The sequence below is a fragment of the Muntiacus reevesi genome, chromosome 16 (genome assembly GCF_963930625.1).
Source record: "Muntiacus reevesi chromosome 16, mMunRee1.1, whole genome shotgun sequence".
Classification (NCBI taxonomy): Eukaryota; Metazoa; Chordata; class Mammalia; order Artiodactyla; family Cervidae; genus Muntiacus; species Muntiacus reevesi.
Genome location: NC_089264.1, coordinates 24,744,984 through 24,771,935, shown reverse-complemented (window position 1 = coordinate 24,771,935; position 26,952 = coordinate 24,744,984). Strand labels below are relative to the sequence as shown.

Sequence of the window (26,952 nt, the reverse complement as noted above, 5' to 3'; positions counted from 1 at the left end):
GATTTCATTTTAGAATTTAATCAGTTTGTTCACTGATAAGGGCACCTTTCAGGAATCTCAGATTTCATCCTAAGCTATGAGGGATATATGCCTTGATCTCCCAATAACAGCAACATGAAGAATTGTGTTCACAGACAGAAGACAGTAAGCTTTTTATACGATACCACTGAAAAGATGGGGGTAAAAATAAAGGTTTTAGTACTGCTGCTAGGATGAACTACATAAAACTGCCACTAATCAATTGTACAACTTAGTATTACTTTGGCACAATGCTTTCCTGAAGAAGAATTTTTTCCTTTTATTAACTATTTGACCTTTGGTATTTCACACACTGGCTGACAATCAACAGTATCTAAAGAACTGATTTGCTCCTCCCTGGAGGGTATGCTGAATCAACCATCTCCTATGAAAAAACTACCAAAACATATTTGGATTACTACTTCAGTAGGTCTACAATGATAATGAAGGGGAAAAAAGGACATAAAGGGACAACACATTTTTCAGATAAATGAAACCTAACTATAGACTTGTAGGGTCTGGGAGAGGGGGAATGAAGGGAATTAAAGATCCTCTAAAGTTAATTTATCCAATTTACTTTCCTCCAGATTCTGAGGAAATGTTTCTGAGTTTTCCCACCATCAGCTCTCAGTGAATTAAAGTTAAGTTTTATCAGATAAACCAGAAAGATAATTAAGTAAAAGCACAAACATACTGGGAAGTGGTAGGGTGGAGATAGGAAAAACCATATACTGAAGTATTAAACTACTACACTGCAACTATGAAAACTTAACTCATCCAAAACTCTCTTTTCCTCTTCTAAACTTCTCTTAAAATACAAACCAACGGATATCCAGACTCCACATACCCTAGGCTCTCTCTCCTTCACAGACCATCTGAACTTTCTCCTTCAAATCGCCTATTCCTGCTCTATACATTTGTATAATTTCTATTCACTCTTCAAACTACGCCAATCTTTTTCCATCATCTACTCTACTAAACGTTCTCCAATGTTAGCAAGGACTGACTGTTCAATCCAATGAATATTTGACTTTTTGGGGGCATATATGCTGTACCTTGTCCTTAAAATAAACCATTTTCTTGGTTTCCGTGACCAACACTCTGTCCTAGTTTATACAGTATATATGTCTATACACTTCCATAGGCATTCTTTTTTAAAAATTTTATTGAAGTACAGTTGATTTACAATGCTATGGTAATTTCTGCTGTTCAGCACAGTGACTCAGCTATACATATGAATACATATTTTCATATTCTTCTCCATTATGGTTTATCACAGAATATTACCTATATAGTTCTCTGGGCTATACTGCAGGACCTTGTTTATACACTCTATATACAAAGTAATTTGCATCTGCTAACTCCAAACCACCAGTCCATCCCTGCCCAACTCCCTCTCTTTGCACCCCGTCTGTTTTCTTCATGGATGCTCTTACCCAAAAAAATCCCCTATGTGCTAATATTCCAAGCCTCTGTTGTGAGTCAAATTCACTTAAGAGAACTTATTTACTACTCTGGTTTCAACTACCATTCAAAGTTCTACTTTCTGAGCTCAAGATTCACACGTAAAACTGCTTGCCAGATGTCGGTCATCCAAGAGAAAACGGAATCCTCAACCTAACATACCTAAAACTAGTCTTACCTAACCTTCCCCTCCAAACCTGTCCCATTCACCATTTACCTTGTTGCCCAAGTCAAAAAAATCCATGTGTCAGAAAGCTTACCTGTTCTGTAAAGGGTGTTTAATATAGTGTTCTGGGTTAGCAACCTCCTGATTAGATTCTGTTTTCTCTTCCTCTGTAGGCGGGGGATTCGGAGTAGGGGTGGTTTCCTAGTGGAAAATAATTAAACATTATAAAATTCTTAACATGAAAAAACAACATCAAGAAATTTATTTGTACATTTTTATTGAAATATAGTTAATTTACAATGTTGGAAAACTTAATCTCTATGATAGCAATACTCTAAATAAATCTGAACCAATACTGTCCATAACATTTTTTTAAAGAATGAATTACAGGGGAAGCATTTGATAAAGTAGACAACTAGCCAAACTCTAAGAAAAGCACCAGACTCTTCTAGCATCTCTTCATTAAGAGCAAAACGTTTCTCAAATTTAAAATATATATTGTTATCTTTCACTTACACATTTAACATAAGATTATTAGACACCATGCAAAACAGAAAAATGAAGTATCTTTCTTTTAACACACCATTAAAGTGTTGTGCATGGCAGGGTGGTTAGTGGGGAGGGCTGGTTCAACGCAAGTTTGGAGAGCATAATTAACTATATTACATGACACACAAAAAACCTTTATAAAATGAATAAGGCAATACTACACAGATCCTTGCCTTCATGTCAAACTTTATGATATATGGTAACTTAAAGTTGAGCAACTTCTAAAAAAAAAAAAAAAAAAAAAAAGAGTTGAGCAACTTCTGTCATTTTCAAATGACCCGAAGGAAAAAAAGCTGGACACCAGCTTGATTTGTAATCTTCTACATCAGGAAAGGAGTACATCAAGGCTGTATATTGTCACCCTGCTTATTTAACTTATATGCAGAGTACATCATGACAAACGCTAGGCTGGATGAAGCACAAGCTGGAATCAAGATTGCCGGGAGAAATATCAATAACCTCAGATATGCAGATGACACCACTCTTACAGCAGAAAGCAAAGAAGAACTAAAGAGCCTTGTGATGAAAGTGAAAGAGAAGAGTGAAAAAGTTGGCTTAAAACTCAACATTCACAAAAATAAGGTCATGGCATCCAGTCCTATCTCTTCATGGCAAATAGATGGAGAAAAGAGTGAGAGACTATTTTTTTGAGCTTCAAAACCACTGCAGATGATGACTGCAGCCATGAAATTAAAAGACGCTTACTCCTTGAAAGAAACGTTATGACCAATCTTGACAGCATATTAAAAAGCAGAGACATTCCTTTGCCAGCAAAGGTCCGTCTAGTCAAAGCTATGGTTTTTCCAGTAGTCATGTATGGATGTGAGAGTTGGACTATAAAGAGAGCTGAGGGCCAAAGAATTGATGCTTTTGAACTGTGGTGTTGGAGAAGACTCTAGAGAGTCCCTTGGACTGCAAGAAAATCCAGCCAGTCTGTCCTAAAGGAAATCAATCCTAAATATTCATTGGAAGGACCGATGCTGAAGCTGAAACTCCAATACTTTGGCCACCTGATGCGAAGAACTGAATCATTTGAAAAGACCCTGATTCTGGGAAAGATTGACAGCAGGAGAAGGGGATGACAGAGGATGAGATGGTTGGTTGGCATCACTGAGTCAATGGACATGAGTTTGAGTAAACTTGGAGTTGGTGATGGACAGAGAGGCGTGGCGTGCTGCAGTCCACGGGGTCGCAAAAAGTCGGGCACAAATGAGCGACTGAACTGAAGTGAGACATAGTTATCATCATCATTTAAAAATGTCATGGAAAAATGGAGCCTGGGAATAATGCATATTATCCACATTAATCTATGTAACTCTTCACCCTACTGTAAATTGGTGTCAACAAAAAGACAGCTAAGAAAAGGGACCAGAAACTGAAACAAGTTGATACAAAAGAGGAGGGCACTGCAACAAGGGTTTGGATATCAGATTTAAATGGAACCAGAAAAACAATAAAGATACATATTCACATTAACATTTTATAAATCAGAGATGTATGATCTAAGACTTCAGAGCAGACAGAGGATACATATTTTACAAAATAAAATTCATTTTTCTAATTAAAACGACACCTCCAGGAACTGCTTTTTACTAGCCTATGAAGTCACTCACAGCAAGGGCTTTGTGTCACAACTATAATGCCAATGAGGAAAATACTACACCCAACAGAAACTTACTGGCTCGATTCCTTAAATTTTAAGTATTTACACAGAGTAGTTAAGGCCCTAAAATTTACATATAGTAGCCAATGCCTTAATATCACATTTTTACCACCATTTTCTCATCACAATCCATTTAAATCTTCAAATAGATGATCATTACCAAATGCCATTCTTCACTAGCTTAAAATTAATGATGGTCTCCAAACAGGGGCAGTCTGAGTGAATAGAGAAAGTAGGAAACAATTAGGGACTGATAAGGCAGGTGGGTTTCAGGGACAGTGTACCAGAGAAAAGGGAGCTGCAGGAGTGAGATTCAAACAACCAAACATCATCAAACATGCAAAGAAAATTTTCTACAGCAACTGAAGATCAAGAGATTAAACTGTCTATAGAAAGAGACCTAGATAACATACATATGATCCAGATAACCGGGCTAGCAGACAGTCTTAACTTTTTTTGTTTAGTTTTTGTGTCCGACTCTCTTGTGACCCCACTGACTGCAGCTCACCACGCTCCTCTGTCCTCGAGATTCCCCAAGCAAGAATACTAGAGTGGGTTGCCATTTCCTTTTCCAGGGGATCTTCCCAACCCAGGGATCAAACCCACATCTCCAGCACTGGCAAGGAGAACCACTGAGCCACCTTATTATCATGGTAAAATAGAAGACAGAGGGAACTCCCTGGTGGTCCAGTGGTTAGGATGTGGTGCGTTCACTGCAGGGGCCAGCGTTCAACCCCTGGTTGGGGAACTGTGATCCCACATGCATGCAGCATGGCAAAAAGAATTTTTTTAAAAAAGATATTCTTCCCCTCAAAGTTAAGAAATACTGCAAATTCTCTTATTTACCTAAAGAACAATGATTAGTAAAATGTACTCATGAATTCAAAACCCTCATTACAATCCACAATTGTACAATTCCACAGTGTTTGTTTACATCTGTTATCAATACCTCAGCAGCACATAAAAAACAATGAATTACACTAGGAGTAATTACAAGTTTCAGAGGATACAAAATGTCACTTCCTAAGTAAGCACCTTCTTCTCTCCTATTCTACTCTTTTCACCATTAGCAGAATGATGGAAGACTTAGATGATATCTAAAGTCTCTAGATATTTGAGAACTAAAACTAAATATGCTCACTTCCTTAAAAAGTGTTCCTTTAAATTGAAAGTTTTATTTTAATTGAAATTTTAGTCTTTATATTAAGAATATATAATTTTGGAGTTTTCCTATAACAAATAAAAATAACTACTACTAATCTTTAAATAAATGTGTGTAGGTATGAATAAGTATACTATTTTAAAATCTTTCATCTTTGCTTTCAGTATCACACAAACAAGCTAGATTTTAAGAAAAATACTCTAAAACACTTTGTCTCTTCTTTTCAGTATTTGACATGTTTTTTAATATAAGCCTTTCCCCCTCCTTGGCCACAATGACCAGGGATGGAAGCTGTGCCCCTTGCAATGAAAGTGCAGATTCCTAACCATTGCACCACCAGGGAATTCCTGTCTTTTTTAGCCTTTTAAGCTACTATCTAGAGTCTGAGAGATGTACAAATTTTTAAGCTTATTTGAATTTCTCAAATCCTCTTAATAAGATAAAAGTGATTAACAGCCAATTGTTTCCATGACACAATAAAAATTACTCAAATACTCTACAAAAATATGGCACAGGCCAAATCTAGTAAGAAATCATTTTCATGATGGAAATTACTTATGAAAACATTAATATTATAAGGACATATTTTCTCAGTACAAATTTTCTCAGGTCATGTTGTGCTATGGCCATCTACTTATCACAACAATTCAAAGCTTTAAAAAGCATACAATCAACCATTCACCCTGAAAACTTCTTGATTCTACAACTATGTTGTACATTATTGCAAAGGAAAATATTTTTGTTTGAGACTACTGAGACATGCCCCATTATAAAATCATTTTCTGTTCATTTCTTTCAACTTACTGTTTTTTGTTTAAAATCTCTTAACTTTGATATAAATAACCAGGGTGCATTTTTTCAACTTAGATAAAGCAAAAAAAACACACCAAAGTACAGCCATGTTCGATGCTATTTTAACCTTTAAGATTAATTCTATGGCGGTGGTCTGTTCTATGGGGAAGCTCCAATATAATTTTTTTTTTTTGGCTTGTACACGTCTTAGTTGCAGCATGTGGGATCTAGTTCCTTGACCAAGGATCAAGCTTAGAACCCCAGAACTGGGAATGCAGAATCTTAGCCACTGGACCACCAGGGAAGTCCCTCCCATACCTTATAAATCTGTGGTAGTACATATAATGAGAAGTATGTCCAGAATGATGGCCATGCTGTATTATTAAATTCTTCGGTCAAAAATTAGTTTACAGTTATAGTTGTTGTTCAGTTGCTAAGTCATGTGACCCCATGGACTATACGGCACACCAGGCTCCTCTGTCCTCCACTATATCCCATAGTTTGCTCAAGTTCATGTCCACTGAGTCGGTGATGCTAACCATTTCATCCTCTGCCATCCTTTTCTCCTTCTGCCTTCAATCTTAGACATATGCCAAATTAATTATAGACATATACCAAAAAAGAATGAAGTAACATATTTCAAAAGAACCCTAAAAGGGGGAATTTCCTGGCAGTCCAGCGATTAGGACTCAGTGCTTTCACTGTCGTGGCCCAGGTTCAATCCCTGGTCCAAAAGACTGGACAGCCAAGGTGGTTCCTACATCCAATTTAAAAACAAGATTCTCTACTGCAAATGTCCTGTAACATCCCTCCAGTTTGGTGACCACCCAGCTTGGTAGTCACCCCACAGAAGGAAATTTCACTGAAAATTACATTTTAAACATCCCAGAAACTACCCAGACAAACCAGGAAAGGCTCATTTTAAAGACCATGGCTACGCTCAAATTAATCAAATAACAATTTCAACCTAAAAGACAACCTAAAAGACACATTTCAGGTGGGTAGAAAGGTGAATAAAGCTGTGACATGGTACAGTGTTTTATCGAGAGACAGTAAGGAAGCAGGGAGTCTAAAGTGAACGTTCATGAAACCAAAGACAGAGTTAGAACGGTAGACTGGAGCAAGACTGTAAAACGCCTGAGGCTAAAACTGTATCTTTCCACATGGAAGCAATTAAATGACAGGTCAAAGTTACTAAATACAACTAACAAGTAAGGGAATAGAAGAGACAACATTTAAGAACAAGTTATTAAACCTGGTTTTGGATTTGCTGAGTTTATGAGATTCAAATAAAAATATACGGAGAAGAGGGCTTCTCTGGTGGTCCAGTGGTTAGGAATCCACCTGCCAATGCAGGAGACTCAGATTCAAGCCCTGGTCCAGGAAGATCCTACATGCCACAGGGTACTACAGACGCCGTGCTCTAGAGCCCTCGAGACACAACTAGTGAAGCCCTCACACTCTAGAGCCCTGTGCCATTAATCAAGAGAAGCCTCCGCAGTGAGAAGCCACCGCAATGAGAAGCCTGTGCACTGCTCGGCGCAACTAGAGAAAGCCTGCACATAGCAACAAACACCCAGCACAGCCAAAAATAAATAATTCTTTAAAAACTATGGAGAGGGAGAGCAAGAGCTTTCAATTAACAGATACAAACCACTATATATAAAATAAACAAGGTCCTACTATACAGAACATGAAACTATATTGAATATCTTGCAATAACCTATTGTGGAATGCAGAGAAGTACATACATATATAAATACGTAACATTATATGTATATACATACATATACTAATAAACTGAATCACTAGGCTGTGTACCATAAACAGGACGTTGTAAATTAACTATACTTCAATTTTTAAAAACTTAATGTACAGTATTACAATTTATAATTTGACTCAATGAACATGAGGTGAGCAAACTCCAGAAGATAATGAAGGACAGGGAAGCCTGGTGTGCTGCAGTCCTTTGGGGTCACAAAGAGTTGGACATGACTTAGTGACTGAACAGCAACTACCAGCTTATTAACACAGTACCTCAGCAAACTGAAAGCACTGCATATTAAAGATATGAAATAATGGACAGAAGGGTAAGCAAAGAATAGAAAAGGACAGCAGTGCTTTATGATTTTCAAGTGGTAACACCAATCCTCACACTTGTATCAAACTATGAGTTTTTTTACATGAAAGGTAACATTTACTAAGCAGTTACTAACAAGCAATAGGCTACATTTATATTATCTCAATAAAGGGAAGCCCTATAGGGCCTATAGGAAGAAATATAGGGCTTCCCTTGTGGCTCAGCTGGTAAAGAATCCGCCTGCAATGCAGAGGCCTGGGTTTGATCCCTGGGTTGGGGAAAATCCCCTGGAAAAGGGAATGGCTACCCACTCCAGTATTCTGGCCTGGAGAATTCCTTGGACTACATATAGTCCATGGGGTCACAAAGAGTCAGACACGACTGAGCGACTTTCACTTTCATCTCAATATATTCAATCTTCACAACACTGTGAGACTACTACTCTCTCTGCTCTTCAAACTTAAGCCGTGGGCACGAACATGCACTGTCTATAGCCTGACATTTTATTGCAGGACTGTCAAGATTCACAGATAGGGATACTATGTCTCCAAGTTTTACCTGTTTGTTGTTTCAGCATAATTATTATTACTAGAGCCCTCGTTCACTCTCACAAGTGTCCAGAATGGTTACCAAGACACTCCTTCCAGGCGGCATAACCCTACAGTATACATTAATACCATGCTTTGTACCACAGCCTCAGATCCCACACCTTCACTCTCTTTCAAGTGCATGCCACAAAAGAGACATGAATAGTACACTTCACTCTTCCAACACACATACACACACACTCCACTAGGAAAAAATATGTAAATGCCAATGATTAATTATAGGGATTTTATATTATGCAAGACAGTATACTAAATACATCAAAATATCTTAGAGCTACAGGTAAACATAAATAAAAGCTCTCTTTTATGGATACAAATAATTAACTCTAAGAATATTATTATTTGATATAAGTGACATATGTAAATAGAATTCATGATTCTTTTACTCTTCCTTTTATTATCCAAACATTCAGTTCCCAGGTCTCTTTTTGGCAAAGATGCACTTCCCACAGACCCTCCCATATGTAAATTAGTATAATTATCTAGTACACAAAAACAAATAGCCTCACATGCCTTGTAAGGAATGAAAAATCTGGTATAAACAGTAAAAACTGCCACAAATAACTAAACCAGCTATTTTTGGGTGTTAGTTTTCAACTACATTATCTATAGTAAAGGAATACCAGCTAACCTGGCATCACTCATCAGGAAAAGTATAGCTATGGATTTTGCAAGTATTCCCTGTCTGTATCAAAGAATCAAACTGGTGACACCTTTGTGCCATAAACTAAAAAGCTGGAGAAGATAAACAATAAATGTTGATTTAGCAAAATACAAATCTTCTAGGGCTTAAAACACTGCTCAAATATATAATTTTTTCATGCAAAGGACTGTGAGATCCCATATATTACCTCTGATTCCAGACAGTACTTTTTAGTATTCTTTTAAACTAATTTAATATGACACCTAAACAATGAAAAAAATTGAAAATTTGAGGTATAGAGGGAAGAGCTGTGACCATTTGCACAAACTGTATTGTGTCCAAAAATTACTCCAAAATTTAATAGCTGTTTAAGTTATAACAGCTATCTAAAATTTAAGACTAGCACTAGATTTGAGTTCAATTTGCTGTGCTATATGTTTTTGGATAGTCAGCAAGCTACATCTAGCCACTTTTCACTAATATAAAATAATTCCTATAGGTCATACTTGAATTTCTGATCTTCTAGAACCTAATTTTTAAAACCAGAAAGACTTATAAGCATTTAAAATAAACTAATTCTTAAAACAGCATTAATATTTGTCAACCAAATTATTCTGCACATCTTAAGTTGCTTAGGACAAGTCTACAAATTCAGAAAGTGTGGTAAAGACAAAAGAAATAACAAACATGTATGATCTAGAATAAGGTTAATAATAAAATTTAAATGTGAATGCTACTTAAACCAAAGGCCACCAGAAGACTCATATATTCTTTTTAGTTTTTACTGGAGTATAAAACACACAATGTTGTGTTAACTTCTGCTCTGAAGCAAAGTTAATCAACTATAGTTGCGTTGTTCAGTTGCTAAGTCATGTCTGATTTTTTGCAACCCCATGAACTGCAGCATGCCAGGCTTCCTTGTCCTTCACAATCTCCTTGAGTTTGTTCAAACTCATGTCCATTGAGTCGGTGATGCCATCTAACCATCTCATCCTTTGTCACTCTCTTCCTCTTCTGCCTTCAATCTTTCCTAGGATCAGTGTCTTTTCCAAATGAGTCAGCCCGTTACATCAGGTGGCCGAAGTATTGAAGCTTCAGCATCAGTCCTTCCAATAAATATTCAGGGTTGATGTCTTTTTGGATTGACTTGTTTGATCTCCTTGCAGTCCAAAGGACTCTCAAGAGTCTTCTCCAGCACAATTTGAAAGCATCAATTCTTCAGTGCTCAGCCTTCAGGGCTTCCCTGGAGGCTCAGCTGGTAAAGAACCTGCCTGCAATATGGAAGACCTGGGTTCGATCCCTGAGTTGGGAAGCTCTCCTGGAGAAGGAAACAGCTACCCACCCCAGTATTCTGGCCTGGAGAATCCCATGGACTGTCAAAGAGAGTCCATGGGGTCGCAAAGAGTTGGACGTGACTGAGCGATTTTCACTTTCAGTCTTCACTATGATCCAAGTCTCATATCCATACATGACTACTGGGAAAACCACGGCTTTGACTATACGAATCTTTGTCAGCAAAGTGATGTTTTTGCTTTTTAATACGCTGTCTATGTTTGTTACAGCTTTCCTTCCAAACAGCAAGCATCTTTTAATTTTATGGCTGCAGTCACCATCCACAGTGATTTTGGAGCCCAAGAAAATAAAATTTGTCTAAAAGAGAAGGGATATATGTATACATATAAGCAGAATCAGCTACACATATACATATATATCCTCTCTTGGATTTCCTTCCCAATCAAGTTGTCAAAGAGCAATGAATTTCCTGTGTTATTCAGTAGTTTCTCACTAGTTATCTATTTTATACATAGTAGTGTATACGTTAATACCAATCTCTCAATTCAAGACTAATTTTAAAGTAACTATGGAGAAATTTATATAAGTTGAACATTATATAAAAGTAAAAATTAGTGCTTCAAATAAATCAGTAATATTAAAATGTTAGGACAAGCACCTACACTGCACAAAATTATACTGGTTCCAGTAAGGTAATAATTTATATTTCATTCATTCTTTAAAGTTTTATAATTATAATTTGGAAGGCAAACATTGTAAAGAATTTAACTACTGCTTCTTTTAAACTTCATTCCTGGACTTCACTGGGGATCTACCTGCCATCGGTAAACACGGGTTCTATCTCTAGTCTAGGAAGACTTCACATCTCACGGGGCAACTCAATCCATGTGCCACAACTACTGAGAGCCCAAGCTCTAGAGATCATGGGCTACAACTACTGAGCCTGAGTATGCACACCCTAGAACAAGAGTAGCCACTGCAAGAAGCCCGAGCACTGCAACTAGAGGAGCCCTCACAAATTGCAACTAAAGAAAGCCCGCACACAGCAATGAGAATCCAGCACAGCAAAAAATAGGTAAAACATTTTTTTAAAGTTTCTTTTAATTTGAAAAGCGTAACTTAAATGCAACAATACTGATTAAATGTTAGTTTAAATAATCAATTTTAACATGTCACAGTTAAACAAGCAGTTGAATTCTTTTTAAATTCCATGCATTAGTTTTAAGTTCTATAATGCTAAATAGCAAGGGGGTATAGCTTTGAGTAAACTCCAGGAGTTGGTGATGGACAGGGAGGCCTGGCGTGCTGCAGTCCATGTGGTTGCAAAGAGTCAAACATGACTGAGCAACTGAACTGAATGCTAAATGTTAAAATTTTAAATTTCAACGTTAAAATTACTTACTAAAACTATGGTTTTAGTAAGAATATTAGATTTATCCTTATATTCTCTGAGTATCTGAATCATCTTTCCAAAGAAGTCAACCTGTATTTCTTTAAAAACTAAAAAACCAGGTACTGCAGCCACTGTTTCAAATGTCCCCAGGTTTAGAGAGTATGGTTATATCCTTTCACTGAATGAACCATCCAAACTTCCAAATATAAAAACATCTATAATCTTTAGCCCAGTTATACTTTTAATTCTGTATTTATTCAAAGGAACTCTCAGGATAATAGGAGCTTTATATATTTTATATTAGTAAGCAAAAGTAGAGGCAAAAAAGATACAGGTTTAACAGATAAATCAGTGTTTATGATATATGAACTAGCTTGGAAAAATCATTTTAAAGTGCTAACATAAATGCAGAAAAGAATTCAGGACTAAATAAACAGAGAATTCTACTTTTAGGGGGCTGGGAGTCACTTTTTTAATTTAACAAGTACCAAATATATTGTGGTGTCTCCAGACAATGGAATATTATTCTACAATAAGAAAACAAGCTATCAAGCTGTGAAAAGGTATGGAGGAATCTTAAATGCATATTATTAAGTGAAAGGATACTTAAAGGGTACATACTGTTTAACTATATGATAACAACTATATTTCTGGCAAAGACAAAGGATAGTAAAAAGATTTGTAGTTGCTAAGGGTTGTGGAGGAGGGAGGGATAAGCAGAAGACTTTTAGGCAGTGAAACCATCTGTATAAAACTATAATGGTAAATGGGTTATGTCAAGTGTCCAGACCAAACAGAATGTGCAACAGTAAAAGTGAACCCTGATGTCAATTACAGTCTTCGGGTACTAATGATGTGTCAATGTAGGTTCATCCAATGTTAACGAATGTACCATTCTGGTGTGGAAGGTTGACTGCGGGGGAGACTGTGCCTGTCGGGGCAGGAGATCCGTCAGAACCCTTCGGACCTTCCTTTCAATTTTGTAGTGAAATAAATAAAATTCAAAAAAAAATTTTGTAGTGAACCTAAAATTGCTCTAAAAAAGGTTAAAGGAAAAGGCACAAAGAGAGACATGGTTGGCGGGGGGGGGGAGTCCACAAACAAGTACACCAAAATATTAACCAGAGAACATACTGTTAGGATTACAGATGATTTTTTTCTTCATACATATCTAAATGTTCCAAATTTATTATGACAAAATTAATACTGAAGCCCAAATACATATAGTGTCTACTTCTGGAATGCTAAGTCTGTTCCAGAGATCCTTGTCCCTACTTGCACCAACATCACATTTTTAAAAGTACCTTTGTCGAATGTTTCTCCTCGCAGGGGACATTCTTGTTTCCCCTTTTCTCCTCCTTTCCAAAATTTACTGCCATTCTCATTTGTTTAGTCTTTCAAATAAACTTATAAACTTTTTCTTTAAATGGCCAGAGAGTAAATATTTTAGACTGGGAATCTGATCACTTATTCATTGTTTTTGTTTTACAATCTTGTGAAATAAAAACCATTCTTAGTTAGCAGGCCACACAAAAAAGCAGCCCTAAGGCCAGCTTGTGAACCCCAGCATCAAGTGTAGCTTTCACTGCACTAGCAAATATTTTGATTCAGTTTATACAGAATGTACACATTAACTTTAAGAAAAATCACCATCTTTCCAATAGTAACTCTTTGAAAAGCAAATTATGACTCTTCACTTATTAAAGTCCTCTACTGTATTTCTCACTTTATTTATGAATCCTGCAAACTGCTAGGATTTATAATTTCTAGGCACTTCAAGACTCTGGCATTTGAGTATATGATTGCTGCAAAGAACGTCCTAGGTTTGTTATTATTCCTGGCATCTTTGGCCTAGTTATACAGAAAAACTGTTAACACTATTCTATAATCAGAATGCAATAAGTTACTTTTAAAATGTCATAAGTATTAGTTCTTTATTTCATTTCTATTCAGTAATCCAGTATCTCGTAGGTTAAGGTAGAGCTGGGTTAAGCACTCAAGAGTGCGTGGCACATGATAGGCACTTAAATGTTTGAATAAATAAATGATTCTTATTTTGTTCCTAGTCAAAACTGCACTAAAACCACAGTGAATTAAAAACAAAAACAAAAACAAGAAGGTGGTCCAGAATCATGGATGGGGAGAGCAGGGGAAAAAAAGAAAGAAAAGTGGAATGTAGATGGACAAGTGGTAACTATCAATACACACCTTAAAGTCTCCTGGCAGCACCTTTATAACTTGCAGTGAAGGGAGTAAATTAAAAAGAATTTGGTGAGGGTTTCCTGGTTGCCCAATGGTTAAGAATCTGCCTTGCAATGCATGAACACCGGTTCAATCTCTGGTCCGGGGAGACCCCACATGCCATGTGGCAACTGTGTACCCTAACTACTGAAGCCTGTGCGCCTATAGAGCCTGTGGTCCACAAGAGAAGCGACCTCAACGAGTAGCCTGCACACCACAACGAAGAGCAGCCCCCACTCACCGCCACTAGAGAAAGGCCATGTGCAGCAACAAAGACCCAGCATAGCCAAAAATAAATAAATAAAAAGAATCCAGTGAAAGCTGTTTTGGAAATAACTAGGTCTCTCCATCCCCAACCTCACCCAACCACACCAAGTCCCTAGGATTGCTGCCATGAGTTCAAGAATAAAAAGAAAAAAAGCAACTTGGAGAAGATAGCCAGGGATAGATCATGCCTTTAAAAATATGTACCTATGTATGTCCTCCAAAAGTTCAGATTGTGCACACATACAATTATTCCAGGAAGCTATGAAAATGAGCATTCAGAAGATCAGAGAAAGAGAGAACATCTGGAAATTTAAATTATGAGACAGAAAAGGTTGGAAGTGGTAAAGAACCTGCCTGCCAATGCAGGAGACACAACAGATGCAGTTTCAATTGCTGGATTGGGAAGATCCCTTGGAGGAGAGGCATGGCAACCCACTATCACTGGACTGGATATATGGGTACAATAAAAATTATATTTCAGAGTTTCCCCATTTAATGATAGAAAAATGGTATCTCAGCGTAGTTTTAATTCAGATTTCACTTATTATGAGTAAGGATGAGAATCTCATGTTTTACGCCTCTACTTCCATTTCAGGGCTTCCCTGGTGGCTCAGATGGTAAAGAATCCGCATGCAATGCAGGAGACTGGTGTTCGATTCCTGGATTGGGAAGATCCCCTGGAGATGGAAATGGCAATCCACTCCAGTATTCTTGCCTGGAGAATCCCATGGATAGAGGAACCTTGCAGGCTACAGTACATGGGGTAGCAAAGAGTCGGACACAACTGAAGCAACTCAGCACGCACAGAAAACAAAACAAAAAGAGATGGGAAATGAGAGCAAAATTTAGATTTAGTTTAGAGAGCACACAAGAGCATGTCAGAGCATGCAGACATGAACGACTCAGTGACTCCAATATATAATTAACTGTTTCAAAGAGGAAAAATGGGGATAGGAAAATCACCAACAGATCTCTCAGAAGAGATGGATATAAGTTGCTATATTTAAAAAGTTCAATGAGTACCCAGCACAACAGACAATATTCACACTAAAGTATGTCACTGTGAAATGGGGACAAGGAAACTTGACAAATTTCTAGGGAATGGAAAGGGAACTGGTCACGTTAAAAAAAAAACAAAAAAACAAACAAAAAAAAAACGCCATCAGAATAATTCCTGAATTAAACAATTATAAGAGAAAATTACCATGGGACTTAAAAATTCTGAAGAAAAGGCTACACCCAAACTACATGTTCAATATGCATGGTTTCAAAACTCTTTCTCATGCAACTTTTCTCAAAAATCTTCTGGAAGATGTGATCCACCATAGTGAAACAAGTAACCATAATCAGAGGAAGAAAAGAGATACAGCAAACAGAGGGGTGCAACACAGAAGTCAAGACAGCAAATCAGAAACACAGTCTAAAGGGATCCAAGCAAGACAGGTGTGCACCAGATATAGAGAGCAACAGTCTAGACTGGAGCAATGTGATTCTGGCTACATTCATTTTGCATCTGTTATGACCAAAGGGCTTACTATTCTACCTTCTACTAAAAACAGATTGACATGTTGTCTGGCCTGGGTGTTTACATACACATATGCTAACAAAGCTCCCTTTTCCCTCTTCTGTGCCCTGCTCCCTGGAACAGCTAAGAATTTGACACCAAAATTATATTTTGTTGATCTTAAATACAGAACAACTCACTCCAAGAGACCTCTTTCTTAACTGAAGTTTCTCCGCCTGGCCCATTTCACAGCCCCACCAGGTAACTATAGAGTCCTGTGTTTCCCAGAACATAATCTCACCCGTTGGTTTTCCCAAGAAGGGCTCTAGTAGAAATTTCAGGAAGTTGAAACCAAGCTGTAACCCAGAAGGTGTGTTCAGTTACAGCAGCAATACTGTGCTTTCTTTATACATCATCTAAGTTTTTAGTTTTTCAAAATTAAAAAAGCTGAAAGATACACAGACTGGATATTAAACTCTAAAGATAATTAGACTGTTCAAAAAAAATCAAGGAAATGATTAACATGAAAGTCAGGTTAGTGAGTAGGTGAGGAGGCAGAGAAATGAAAGTGTAACCATGGGGTACAACGCGGAAGCACAATGATGTCTTACAGGACGGGTCTTCAGTTTATTACTCTAAAACTTACAGACACGGGTATACTTTTTCTACATATAAATATCTCAGTTAGAAAGGAGTTCTAAAAAGAAAAAAATTGTAGCCTGATAGCCAATGACAGTAACAGAAGTGCTTTATTTTATGAGTTTTTAAATTTTCAATTTGTTGCCAAAACATTCACCCTACAGATATACCACCTCATGTATAGAATAGTACAGATAAGAATTATTCATCACAGCACTTAACTAGCAAATGGTTGGAATTCCAAAGTAAGTTACATGGCTAAACTGGGGATGGGACGTAGGGTGGGATGTGTGTGTACCACAGGAGGGGAGCTGTAGACTAGTCAAAAGTATGGCTACATGGATACAGGGAGGTATGATTCTTTATAGATAGCATAACTCTAACAATCTTTCACATCTTTGAATTTTCCACTGCTTTTCTCAAATAATTACAGTAGTTACAAATCTTTCTAACTGTTCAATTTATCACCTCAGTTCAGTTCAGTTCAGTTGCTCAGGCGTGTCTGACTCTTTGCGACCCCATGAATCGCAGCACACCAGGCCTCCCTGTCCATCACCAACTCCTGGAGTTTACTCAAACTCACGCCCATCGAGTCGGTGATGCCATCCAGCCATCTCATCCTCTGTCGTCCCCTTCTCCTCCTGCCCCCAATCCCTCCCCGCATCAGGGTCTTTTCCAATGAGTCAACTCTTCGCATGAGGTGGCCAAAGTATTGGAGTTTCAGCTTCAGCATCAGTCCTTCCAATGAACACCCAGGACTGATGTCCTTTAGGATGGACTGGTTGGATCTCCTTGCATTCCAAGGGACTCTCAAGAGTCTTCAACACCACAGTTCAAAAGCATCAATTTTTCAGCGCTCAGCTTTCTTCACAGTCCAACTCTCACATCCACACATGACCACTGGAGAAACGATAGCCTTGACTAAACGGACCTTTGTTGGCAAAGTAACGTCTCTGCTTTTTAATATGCTATCTAGGTTGGTCATAACCTTCCTTCCAAGGAGTAAGCGTCTTTTAATTTCATGGCTGCAATCACCATCTGCAATTTATCACCTAGTCCTCAGTTCATCTGGTATGGATAACACAGTCAAACCAATAAACACAAACAGTACTATAATTCATCCCCAGATTAACAATCACATTCCCTCTTAAAATCAATTCAGGATAATAAACTTTGATATACTTATATGCCTTAATTGGACCCCAGGAAGTGTTCATCAACATAGAAATAATATGTTTTAAGATCAAACCATGTAATATATATCATCAGAAAAAAAAAAAATGAAAACTTGATTGTTGATATGAAATGCTCTAAAAGACATAAAAGAAAAACACAAGAGGCCAGAATAGTGTATGGAGTTGGCTACCACTTATTTTTTGTAAAGAATGTACAGTTGATCCTTTAACAATGTAGCGGTTAAGGGTACTGACACTATACAGTCAAAAATCCACACACAACTTTACAGTCAGCCCTTCTCATCCAAAACCTAGCATTTGCGGACTCAAACAACTGCAGATCATGTAGTATCATAGAATGCATTTAGTGAAAAAAAATTCATACATAAGTGGAGCCCCACATTTGCAATCAAGGTTGTTCAAGGGTCAATATCACATTTGCTTGTGTGTATATATATAATTTAGCATATATATATATATATATATATATACACACACACACACACACACATATATATATATATACACACACACACACACTTCAGTATCTGTGGCAGATTGGTTCCAGGACACCATAAGATACCAAAATCTACAGATGTTCAAGTGCCTTAAATAAAATGGCACAGCACAGAGAACCCTCTGAAATTTGATCCAGTTGATTGAATCCTTGGATGGAAATCCAGGGTGGGGGTGGGAGGGACACTGAATATACACATTTCCACAGAAAGATATGAACTGACCACCTGACCATGCCGGTTGCCCCTAAAAGTGATCCATCTGGATGGTAACAGCCTGAGAAAACCTCGTATACTCTTTTGTACAAAAATTGATTTGTGGACAATGTAAACAACAACTGTCTATTCACACACACGTTTTCTTAAACAGCAAAACAAGGTCATATGACAGTTTTGTCAAGACCAAATAATTATCTTTGCAAGTTGAATACAGAAGAAAAATTAGAAAGATGTCTTCCTAGAATTAAACAATAACTTGCCCAACCAAACTGGCATTTGTTGTATCCAGTTATTCCTTATAAAGGTGCAATACAATATGTGTTTTTATATACCAGAATATATCTAGATTCTAGAGCCACTGTCCAATTCAGTATCCATTTACTACATATGGAATTAGATTACAAGTAATTAAAAATTACATTTAAAGTTTAAAAATAATTTCTTTGTTGGATTAGTTTTATTTCAAGGGCTCAACAGTGCAGCTAGTGGCTACTGTATTGGAAGCACAAATACAGAACACTCTGACCATCACAGAAAGTTCTCCTGGACAGCATTTTTTCAGAAGAATCCTCAAATAAGCCAGTTAACATCTGAATGCTTTGGAGAGAACTAGGTGGTTGGAAAGAACAGGAGATAGGTTTTTCACACCAGTAAGACAACAGGACTTGGCCTGTGCCAGGCAGCATCCTTAATGTTTCATTTAACGCTTTTAATCCTCACTGTACTTCAATTATTTTCCTTTGTAATCCTAAGTATTAATAGTTTATTTAATGCATTTAAAAACCATATTCTGATAATGAGGTCACAAGCTCCAGCAGACTGCTAAAAGGATCCATCACCTTTAAGGAAAAAGTAATTAAAAAAGCTAAAATAGCATTAATTATAAATCAAGATCCAAAGGTGATTTTACTAAATACTGTTTGAGAATACAAGTTGTTCAAATTCAAAACAAAAAAATTAATTGTATCACTCATAAATCCTATCATGCGACCACCCATACATCCTTTCAGATTTGATTTTAGGTTTATTTCTGCGCAATCTATGAATCAATTCTATCCTTAAGGTAAGAGTTTTTCCTGAAGGTAAAGAGTTGGACTTCTGAGTGTTGGCTGAATTTCAGTTTCTTTTTTCTAAGTGTAGTAATAAAGCTTGTACGCAGAACCAGGGTTTGAGTTCCAGCACTCTCACTTAGGAACTATGTGACCCTGGCAGAATTTTTTTTTTTTAGTTACTTGAAATGTGAATTTTTCACCAATAAAAAGTATTTATCCCACAACATTAAATTTTTTTAAAACTACAAGAAAAAGATGTGCATTTTCTCTCTACTGAAATATGTCTTGCCTTAGTTAATACTTTAAGTTATCAGACTTTGTGGTTACATAAACTGTTATCCAAAGATGACCCATGGAAAATCACATAAGAATTTTTTATAACAATTTTTTAGTTCACATAAATACTAAAATCTTATTGGCTGTCATTATAATAAGCACAGCATTTTACAGTAACAAGTTTAAAATACACAACTAAAGACATTTTAGCTTTATAGATTACTGCAAAGAATTTACTTCAAAGATCACTCAGAGAAATCTTAGTCTTATTACTACCACCTCCTCCAAATAATTCAGCTTTTAAGATGAGTAACATATTAGAACTGAAACTTTTTCAAAACAACTGCTTAACTCTTTGCCAGACCTTTCACCAAAATTACTAAAAGTACAAAGGTAGTTGAGAATAGATGCCATATTTACCAATTTTTAAAAAATTTTACTACACTGTTTCCACTAGCAAAATATTTCACCTGTCAAATCATTTGAATTGACAAGGTCCAGAAATCAAATGAGAAGGGGGAGAAGGGAAGAGATCATTCACTTTCTTTAGAAATCAACCCACAAAGTCCTAGACCATTTACTGAAGAATGAACAGTATAACTAACTTGTTTAGTCCTTAGACTTTCGACACAATGTTGCTATTTTATTAAGATTCTATACCTTGGATATCAGCAAACACTGCAGGACAAAAGAAACTAAAAACAAACCTCCAAATATTTTCTTTTAGAGCTTTAGCAAAGTATCTATTAAGTTTATCAAATTAATCTTTCCAAGTCACACAAGGAACACACACTACATGCCTCTTGGAAAGACAGTGTCATATTTAACAAACTCTGGAACTTGGCTGCTTTAGTTTGAACTCCACCCCACCACTTTAGCTGTGCGATCTTGGGCAAGTTAGTCACACAGTTACTTCATTTCTCTGTGCCTTGGTTTCCTTATCTGTGAAATAATAATACCTACCTCATAAGGCTGCTAAAAATTAAATGAATATATGTAAAGCACTTAGTAAGATGCCTGATGTGTTAACTATTATTAAGCTATAAAGACTGCTTACATTAAAATTCACTATTACAGACTATATTTAAAAGAAAATTTCTATTAAGTCAGTTGCTTAGAACTTTAAATCTGTAGCCCTAGAAATGCAAAGCTGGTTAGATCTGTTATAGTCCACAGACTCTTAGTGAACACAGTGAGCAAAAACTACAGCTTCCCATTGTTTCTATGAAAGATGTATCAGAAGTTCTAACTGGGGGAAAAAAAATCTTATTTTTTTTTTATCACATTCTCAGGTTCTAGAAGTAAGAGACTAGAAATGACTACATAGTACTTAAGAAATAAAAGTCATCTTTTTTCTCTAGACACATATGGAACTTTTAAAACACTACCATTTTTACTGTAAAGAGTGGGAAGAGTATTAATCATTTATAGGTCATAAGCTTTGTATTTCTGAATAATGACAAAGAAAAGATAAAAATAAAGTCAGCTATGTGAATCTCCTAGCAAAGAGAGGAAAAGGTAAGCATACCCATGCATGAATACACCTGCATGCAGTACATCAATGGAATATTAACTTTATCTAGTTCTTCATAAGCGACAAATTGTCATCTCTAAATATTGTTATTTGAAAATCAAAATCACTATACTTATTCCCATTTTCCAGCTAGCTTTAGAAATTTCAAGGTTTCAACATAGATATTAAAATTAAGATTGTAATTCAGGCTCATTTCCACTTCTCAAAAAATTCTCTATGACAAAGATGGAGCAACTCCAAAACAGCAAGAAAATTTCTAATAGAAGCAGAGAAGGAAAGGAAGAAATTATCATTGCTATAACAACTACTTCACTGGTTCCTTGTTACATCCAGGACTGCAGGTACTTCTATATTCTTAATCTTATATAAATTCAATAGAATATTTAACAAAAATTTTTTGTGTGTAGAATTTTCTATCCAAACTGGATTATGGTTACATAATTCATTAAACATTTTATTCTCTGCAGCTTTGGAGTGCAGACTATGTCTGTTTCTAAGCTGGACTTCTCTAAGTCAAATAATTAGGCATAATATGAATTCAGAGTAAAAAACAAAGTAAAATGTAAAATATAAACACTAGAACCAAATTTCTTTGGCCGGTGAATGGACTCTCATAACACTATGTTTTCTTAAAGGAAAAACATGCATATTAAAACGAAGGTTTGCTTGTCAACAGTCTTTGTTTAGCAAAAAACATGGCATTATATAACATATTTGTCACATGAATTTAAGATTTACTTTTTATTAACTCTTTGCAAAACATGTTTCTAAGGGATAAAAAAGGAAACATTAGATTAGCTAACTGTCCAAGTGGATTCCAACTATGAAACTAAGGTATAGTTTTAAAAAATTCAAAAGATACATTGTAAAAGCAAGTAAAACTATATACCTTCAGTTTAACTAAGGAAATAAAAATCTCTTATCTTTGAAAGAATTGCAAGTCAAAAAACAACCCAATAATGAAGAAAACAGAATGAAGATAAAAGCTACCAAAACAATGACCCACTGGAGGCAAGATGGCCTGCCATTTTTATCAACTGATATTAAGTCTAACTTTGATCTACTCACAAGCTCTAATTCTGACCTGGCCACAATTCAAATGCCAACAGAGTAACAGGAGAGTATTGTTCAAAATTTTCCAACAGTACCTGTTATGAGATAAGTGGTTCCTTTAATTTGCCCACCAAACTTCTTAACAAATTTAGTATCATCCAGTATCCTTCTGTGTGTCCATGTGTTCTGTCGTGGGTTGTTTTTTTTTTTTTTTGGAAGTATAGTTGATTTACAAAGTTGTGCTAATTTGAAGTATACTGAGATATACAGTTTTAAAAATATACACACAAAGACACATATATATTTACCTTCTTTTTCATTATAGTTATTACAAGGTACCAAATATAGTTCCCTGTGTTATAAAGCAGGTCCCTGTGCTCTATTTTATATATCCTGGTGTGTTTCTGTTAATCCCAAACTCCTAATTTATCCCTTTCTCCTCCCTTTCCCCTTTGGTAACCATAAATTTGTTTTCTGTGTCTGCGAGTCTATTCCTGTTTTGAAAGTAAGTTCATTTTAATCATTTTTTTAGATTCCGTGTAAGGCACATCTTAATTTAACTGATCTCACACACACACGCTCGATAATCACATAATACCAAATTGAAAACGACTGATATTTTACGTAACTTTCAGAGACAAACATTCCCCGAATGCCTACCAAGGTGGGACAAGGAGAAAAAACCTATGACTCTTTAGGTGCTTATGATTATGCCCAGCAAAAAAAGAATAAGGAAACTCACAAGCTAACTGAAATGTCAATGAATAAATAACTTTTTTGTAGGCTTTTACAGGGATACTTCAATTGCAATAAATACTAATCAGTTGCTTAAAAAAAAAAAAAAAAAAAAAAAGCCACTATTTAAAATTGCCAAAAAGAATTCTAAATGACTAATCTGCAGACAAGGGTACATTAAAAATACTAAAAAAAAAAAAAAAAAATTTTAAATCACATTTTTACACTAAAAATGAATCCTTTAAAGTATTTTACAGGCATCCTCAAACTACTATAGTTTCAATCTGGCTTTCGACTTTCACAAACCAGATTTTTAGGTTCCCTACTCCCCAAATTTAAATGCAGTATTCAAATCTCCCAAGGGTCAACAACTAGAAGGAATACTATACTTTATCACTGACCAGGATCATTAGAAATTAAGCTTCTAAAAGTTTACACTGAACAAGGTATAGAATCCCATTTTGTATAATTTGTATCCTCAAGAACACCTGGTACAAGCTCCTAAAAATATCCAGGGCTATAAATATTTACTGACTAAATACACTCCTTCAACACTTTGTAGTTTTGTTCCCTGCTGTTGAAACAAAACAGCATAGCTTCGCAAAACCCAAAGGACCTAAATGTTACTGAAACTTCAGAGAATACATTATTGTTTTGTTTAGAGCGTTTAGCCTTGCCCCTATGACCAGCTATAGTGTTTTTAACTGATGCTAGCACAGAGGGCAAGAGAGTTGATCAGATGTAAGTAGTATCATAGCCCATTAAAGGGTTTTAAGTTAAAGGTTTTACATATTCATCGTTTAGCTATTTAACATTAATGTTCTAAAAATCAGTTAATTGTATCAGCAACTTAAAGTGAATTCTGTAGTCATTCTAATTTCCAGGAAAATAAACACATACTGGTACCAATAAAAGAAATAACCAAGCTTTCTGCCTTAAACTCCGACAGTAAGCTAAGGATAGTTTACATCAATGTAATGAAAAGTAAGTATTTTTGTATTCTACAGACGTTTCCATACCTAGTTTTCAAAGTAGTTATAGAAATCTTTAAAAAGAGTCAAAGCAAACTGGGAAGCCATTATCAAAATCACAAACTACCATTAAAGATACACGAAAACATCTGGCAACGAAGGTCTGGAATTGGTTCCAGAGTATCAAAGGTTTACTGGCGAATGTATTACGCCTCTAAATTATCACTTAGATGCGACATTCCTAAAACGGCAACATAGGCCTAGAAGTTTCAGTGAGCCAGTGCCGGCAAAACCAAACTATGTCAAAGATACTCTCTCCTTTGAACGGTAACAATCAACTTTGTACTCTGGGATCAACTTGCTTCAAAGAAGTTTAAGATGATACCTAAAATGGGAGGGAAGCCAGTAGAACGGATAAAGAGAGAATCAAATGGAAAATTAACTTGAAAAGTTAAGTTTCTATTTCCAATAAACTGCGTCTGTGAAATCTTCCAGACGATAAAGACTCGGAAGAACAGACGGATCTAGACCCAGTCGCATTCTCTGAGGCGTGCGCACAGCGCGGAAAGGATGAATGAATGGAAGACAGGCGCGTGAGAAATGCAGCAGGTCCCGCCGGCAACCAGACCGGCAGCAGCTCTCCGTAGGCCTCGCTCCTCCCCCTTCCCTCCTCCATGACAGCCCGGTCTCGAGCACGGAGGGGCGAGGACAATGTGGTCCCCCTTCTAACCACCCCCCTCCGCCCTTTCATCCTCCTCTCAGATGTTTACCGCGCGGCACGGGGTTCTCCTCCCCACCCCAGACCTTTCTCGCCTCCCCTGCCGCCAACCCCGGCAACTCTCCGACGCGCTGGAGTAACATGCGCTCGCCCCTCTCGGCTCCCCGCGGCGAGGTCGCAGCTTCTCCGCGCGTGCCGCGGCACCACTCCCGCCCAACCCACCCTCTGGCAACGCGCGCCCACCGGCCTCCCGGCCCACCCGTCCAATGAACCCCGGCACGCGCGCCGCACCCGAGTCCCTGGGCTGGATAGAGGCTCGGGAGGGAGAGAGGGAAAGGCTGCCCCGGGGCTCCCTCCTCCATCTCATTCCAGGCCGGCTCGCCGCCCACCGTCCCTGCGGATCCCGACGCCTGCTCGGAGCCGGCCCTGCGCCCTCCTATCCCGAAAGCACAATTCCCACCACCCTAGCCCAGGGCCCCGAACACCCTCCATCCTCGTGGCCCCCTCAAGGCTCTGCCGGAGGCGCCGCGCCGCCCCTCCCCCACTTCTCTCCCCGAGCTCTCGGGCCCCCACCAGAACGTGTGCTCCACACGCCGTAGCGGCCAACCTCCGGGGCGCCCCCAGTTGTCCGCGGGGAGGTCAGGCCCAAGAAGAGGGGGAGGGGGCGGCAAGGGGTAGCATGCGCGCCGGGAACGCCGTCCCGCGGGGTCCCCCAGTCCGAAGGGAGACGGAGCGCGGGGACCGGTGGGGGTGGGGGCCAAAGGCAATACTCACCGGTTCCACAGTCGCCATCTTAGATCGATCTGCTCGCACAACCGCTCCTGAAGGGGGGGGTGAGAGGAAAAAAAGGAGATTCAAACCGGATTGGCCGGCTGCTGTTCACGTGACGGACGTGTCCGTTTGGCCCTGGCGGCGCCTGCGCAAGACTGCGGCTGCGTGTTTAACGAGAGGCTTCTGGGAAGTGAAGTCTCTCCCTTTTTTTTTTTTTTTTTTCTTTAAGGCAAAGAAGTTAAAAAAAAAAAAAGAACTGGTCACGTGGTCGATGGGTACGGTTCGCGGTTCTCGGCGCTGCGGACACTCGCGTTCTGCAGGGTGGTTTTCAGTGCCCTGCTCTTCCGCCTGGATAGATGCTGTCGCACTTACTGCCAGGCATGCCTCCTGTGCCCTTCGTCGCCCTGTCCTCCCATCTTCCCTGGAAGGTTGGGTACCGAAGCCTCAGCACGCTCAATAAGGCTTCATTTGCTTAGTTGAGGTCCTAGGACGAGTTGCCTGTGTGCTTATTTAATTTTCTTTTGACTTCTCACCATTTTCTCTTAGTTTTACAAAGAGTTGGCGATGGAGGATAGCTGTGTGAGCAGTCAACCCTCGCCGGCCCCTTGGCGCCGCTAGCACTGGTGGTCACTCATCGCCATCACTGCGAACGGGGTGGCGGCACCGCCCACTGTACCCACTTGCCACGGGTTGGGGGAGGGGGAGTGCACCCGACAGCTTTTCCTGTTCCGACTCCTGAAATTAAGACCTTAGAGTTAGATCTTGCGTGGAAGTAAAAATGATTTGCAAGTTGTGTCCTCTCGCTTCCACTGTTCTGCTTTAACGTGAACGGAAACAGCCCAAGTCCAGGTGCCAGCCAGGGAAGCCACTCCGGCCCCCGCTGACTAAGCCCTGGACTGACGGTCAGGAGTCGTTAGGCCAGGTCAACTATGACTCTTGACGTTGACTCATTCTCGTTAGGCAAGTGACTTAGTCAGTGCCTCAGCTTTTTCATTTATGAACCACAGATAATAATACACTTACCTCACAAGGGTTTGCTGTGCTAATGATTGTAACCAGTTTTGAAGAAGCATCGGACTCTATAAATGCTTCAGTAGGCAACCTCGTGTCTTCCTGAGGATCAGCGGCTTCCCTTAATTTTTTTTTTTAAAGCAATTAAAAAGTTTTTTCTTTTGTGTACTTTGTTACATCATCATGTACACGAATGCAATTTTAAAGTTTCAAGACAAGCTTCCCCCCTCCTCCTTTTTAACTCTAGCTACCCTCCACAGAGACTTTAATGTTCAGGAAAATATTGTTATATTCACAATAATCACTGGCAATTAGAAATTCATCCCCACTATGGCATCCCACATTTCCTTTCCATGTAAGATACTGTGCTGTCATTTCTCAAGACAGTATTACTCTGCACGGCTATAAATAGAGGTAAAGATATCTAGTAGAGTGCTACT

The 26,952-nt window shown here is 38.1% G+C and overlaps 1 protein-coding gene across 1 annotated transcript in view; it reads right to left on the bottom strand.

The window, feature by feature from the left end:
* The window catches only part of EIF4E (eukaryotic translation initiation factor 4E), a 38,791-nt gene extending 13,217 nt beyond the window's left edge, over positions 1–25,574 (bottom strand). Inside the window, exons 1-2 of the mRNA XM_065907545.1 lie at positions 25,505–25,574; positions 1,743–1,849 (exon numbers count right to left, since the gene is read on the bottom strand). Of these exons, the coding sequence (XP_065763617.1) occupies positions 1,743–1,849; positions 25,505–25,522 (125 nt within the window). The 5' untranslated portion in view covers positions 25,523–25,574. The remainder of the gene's footprint in view (positions 1–1,742; positions 1,850–25,504) is intronic.
* Between the last annotated feature and the right edge of the window lie 1,378 nt (positions 25,575–26,952).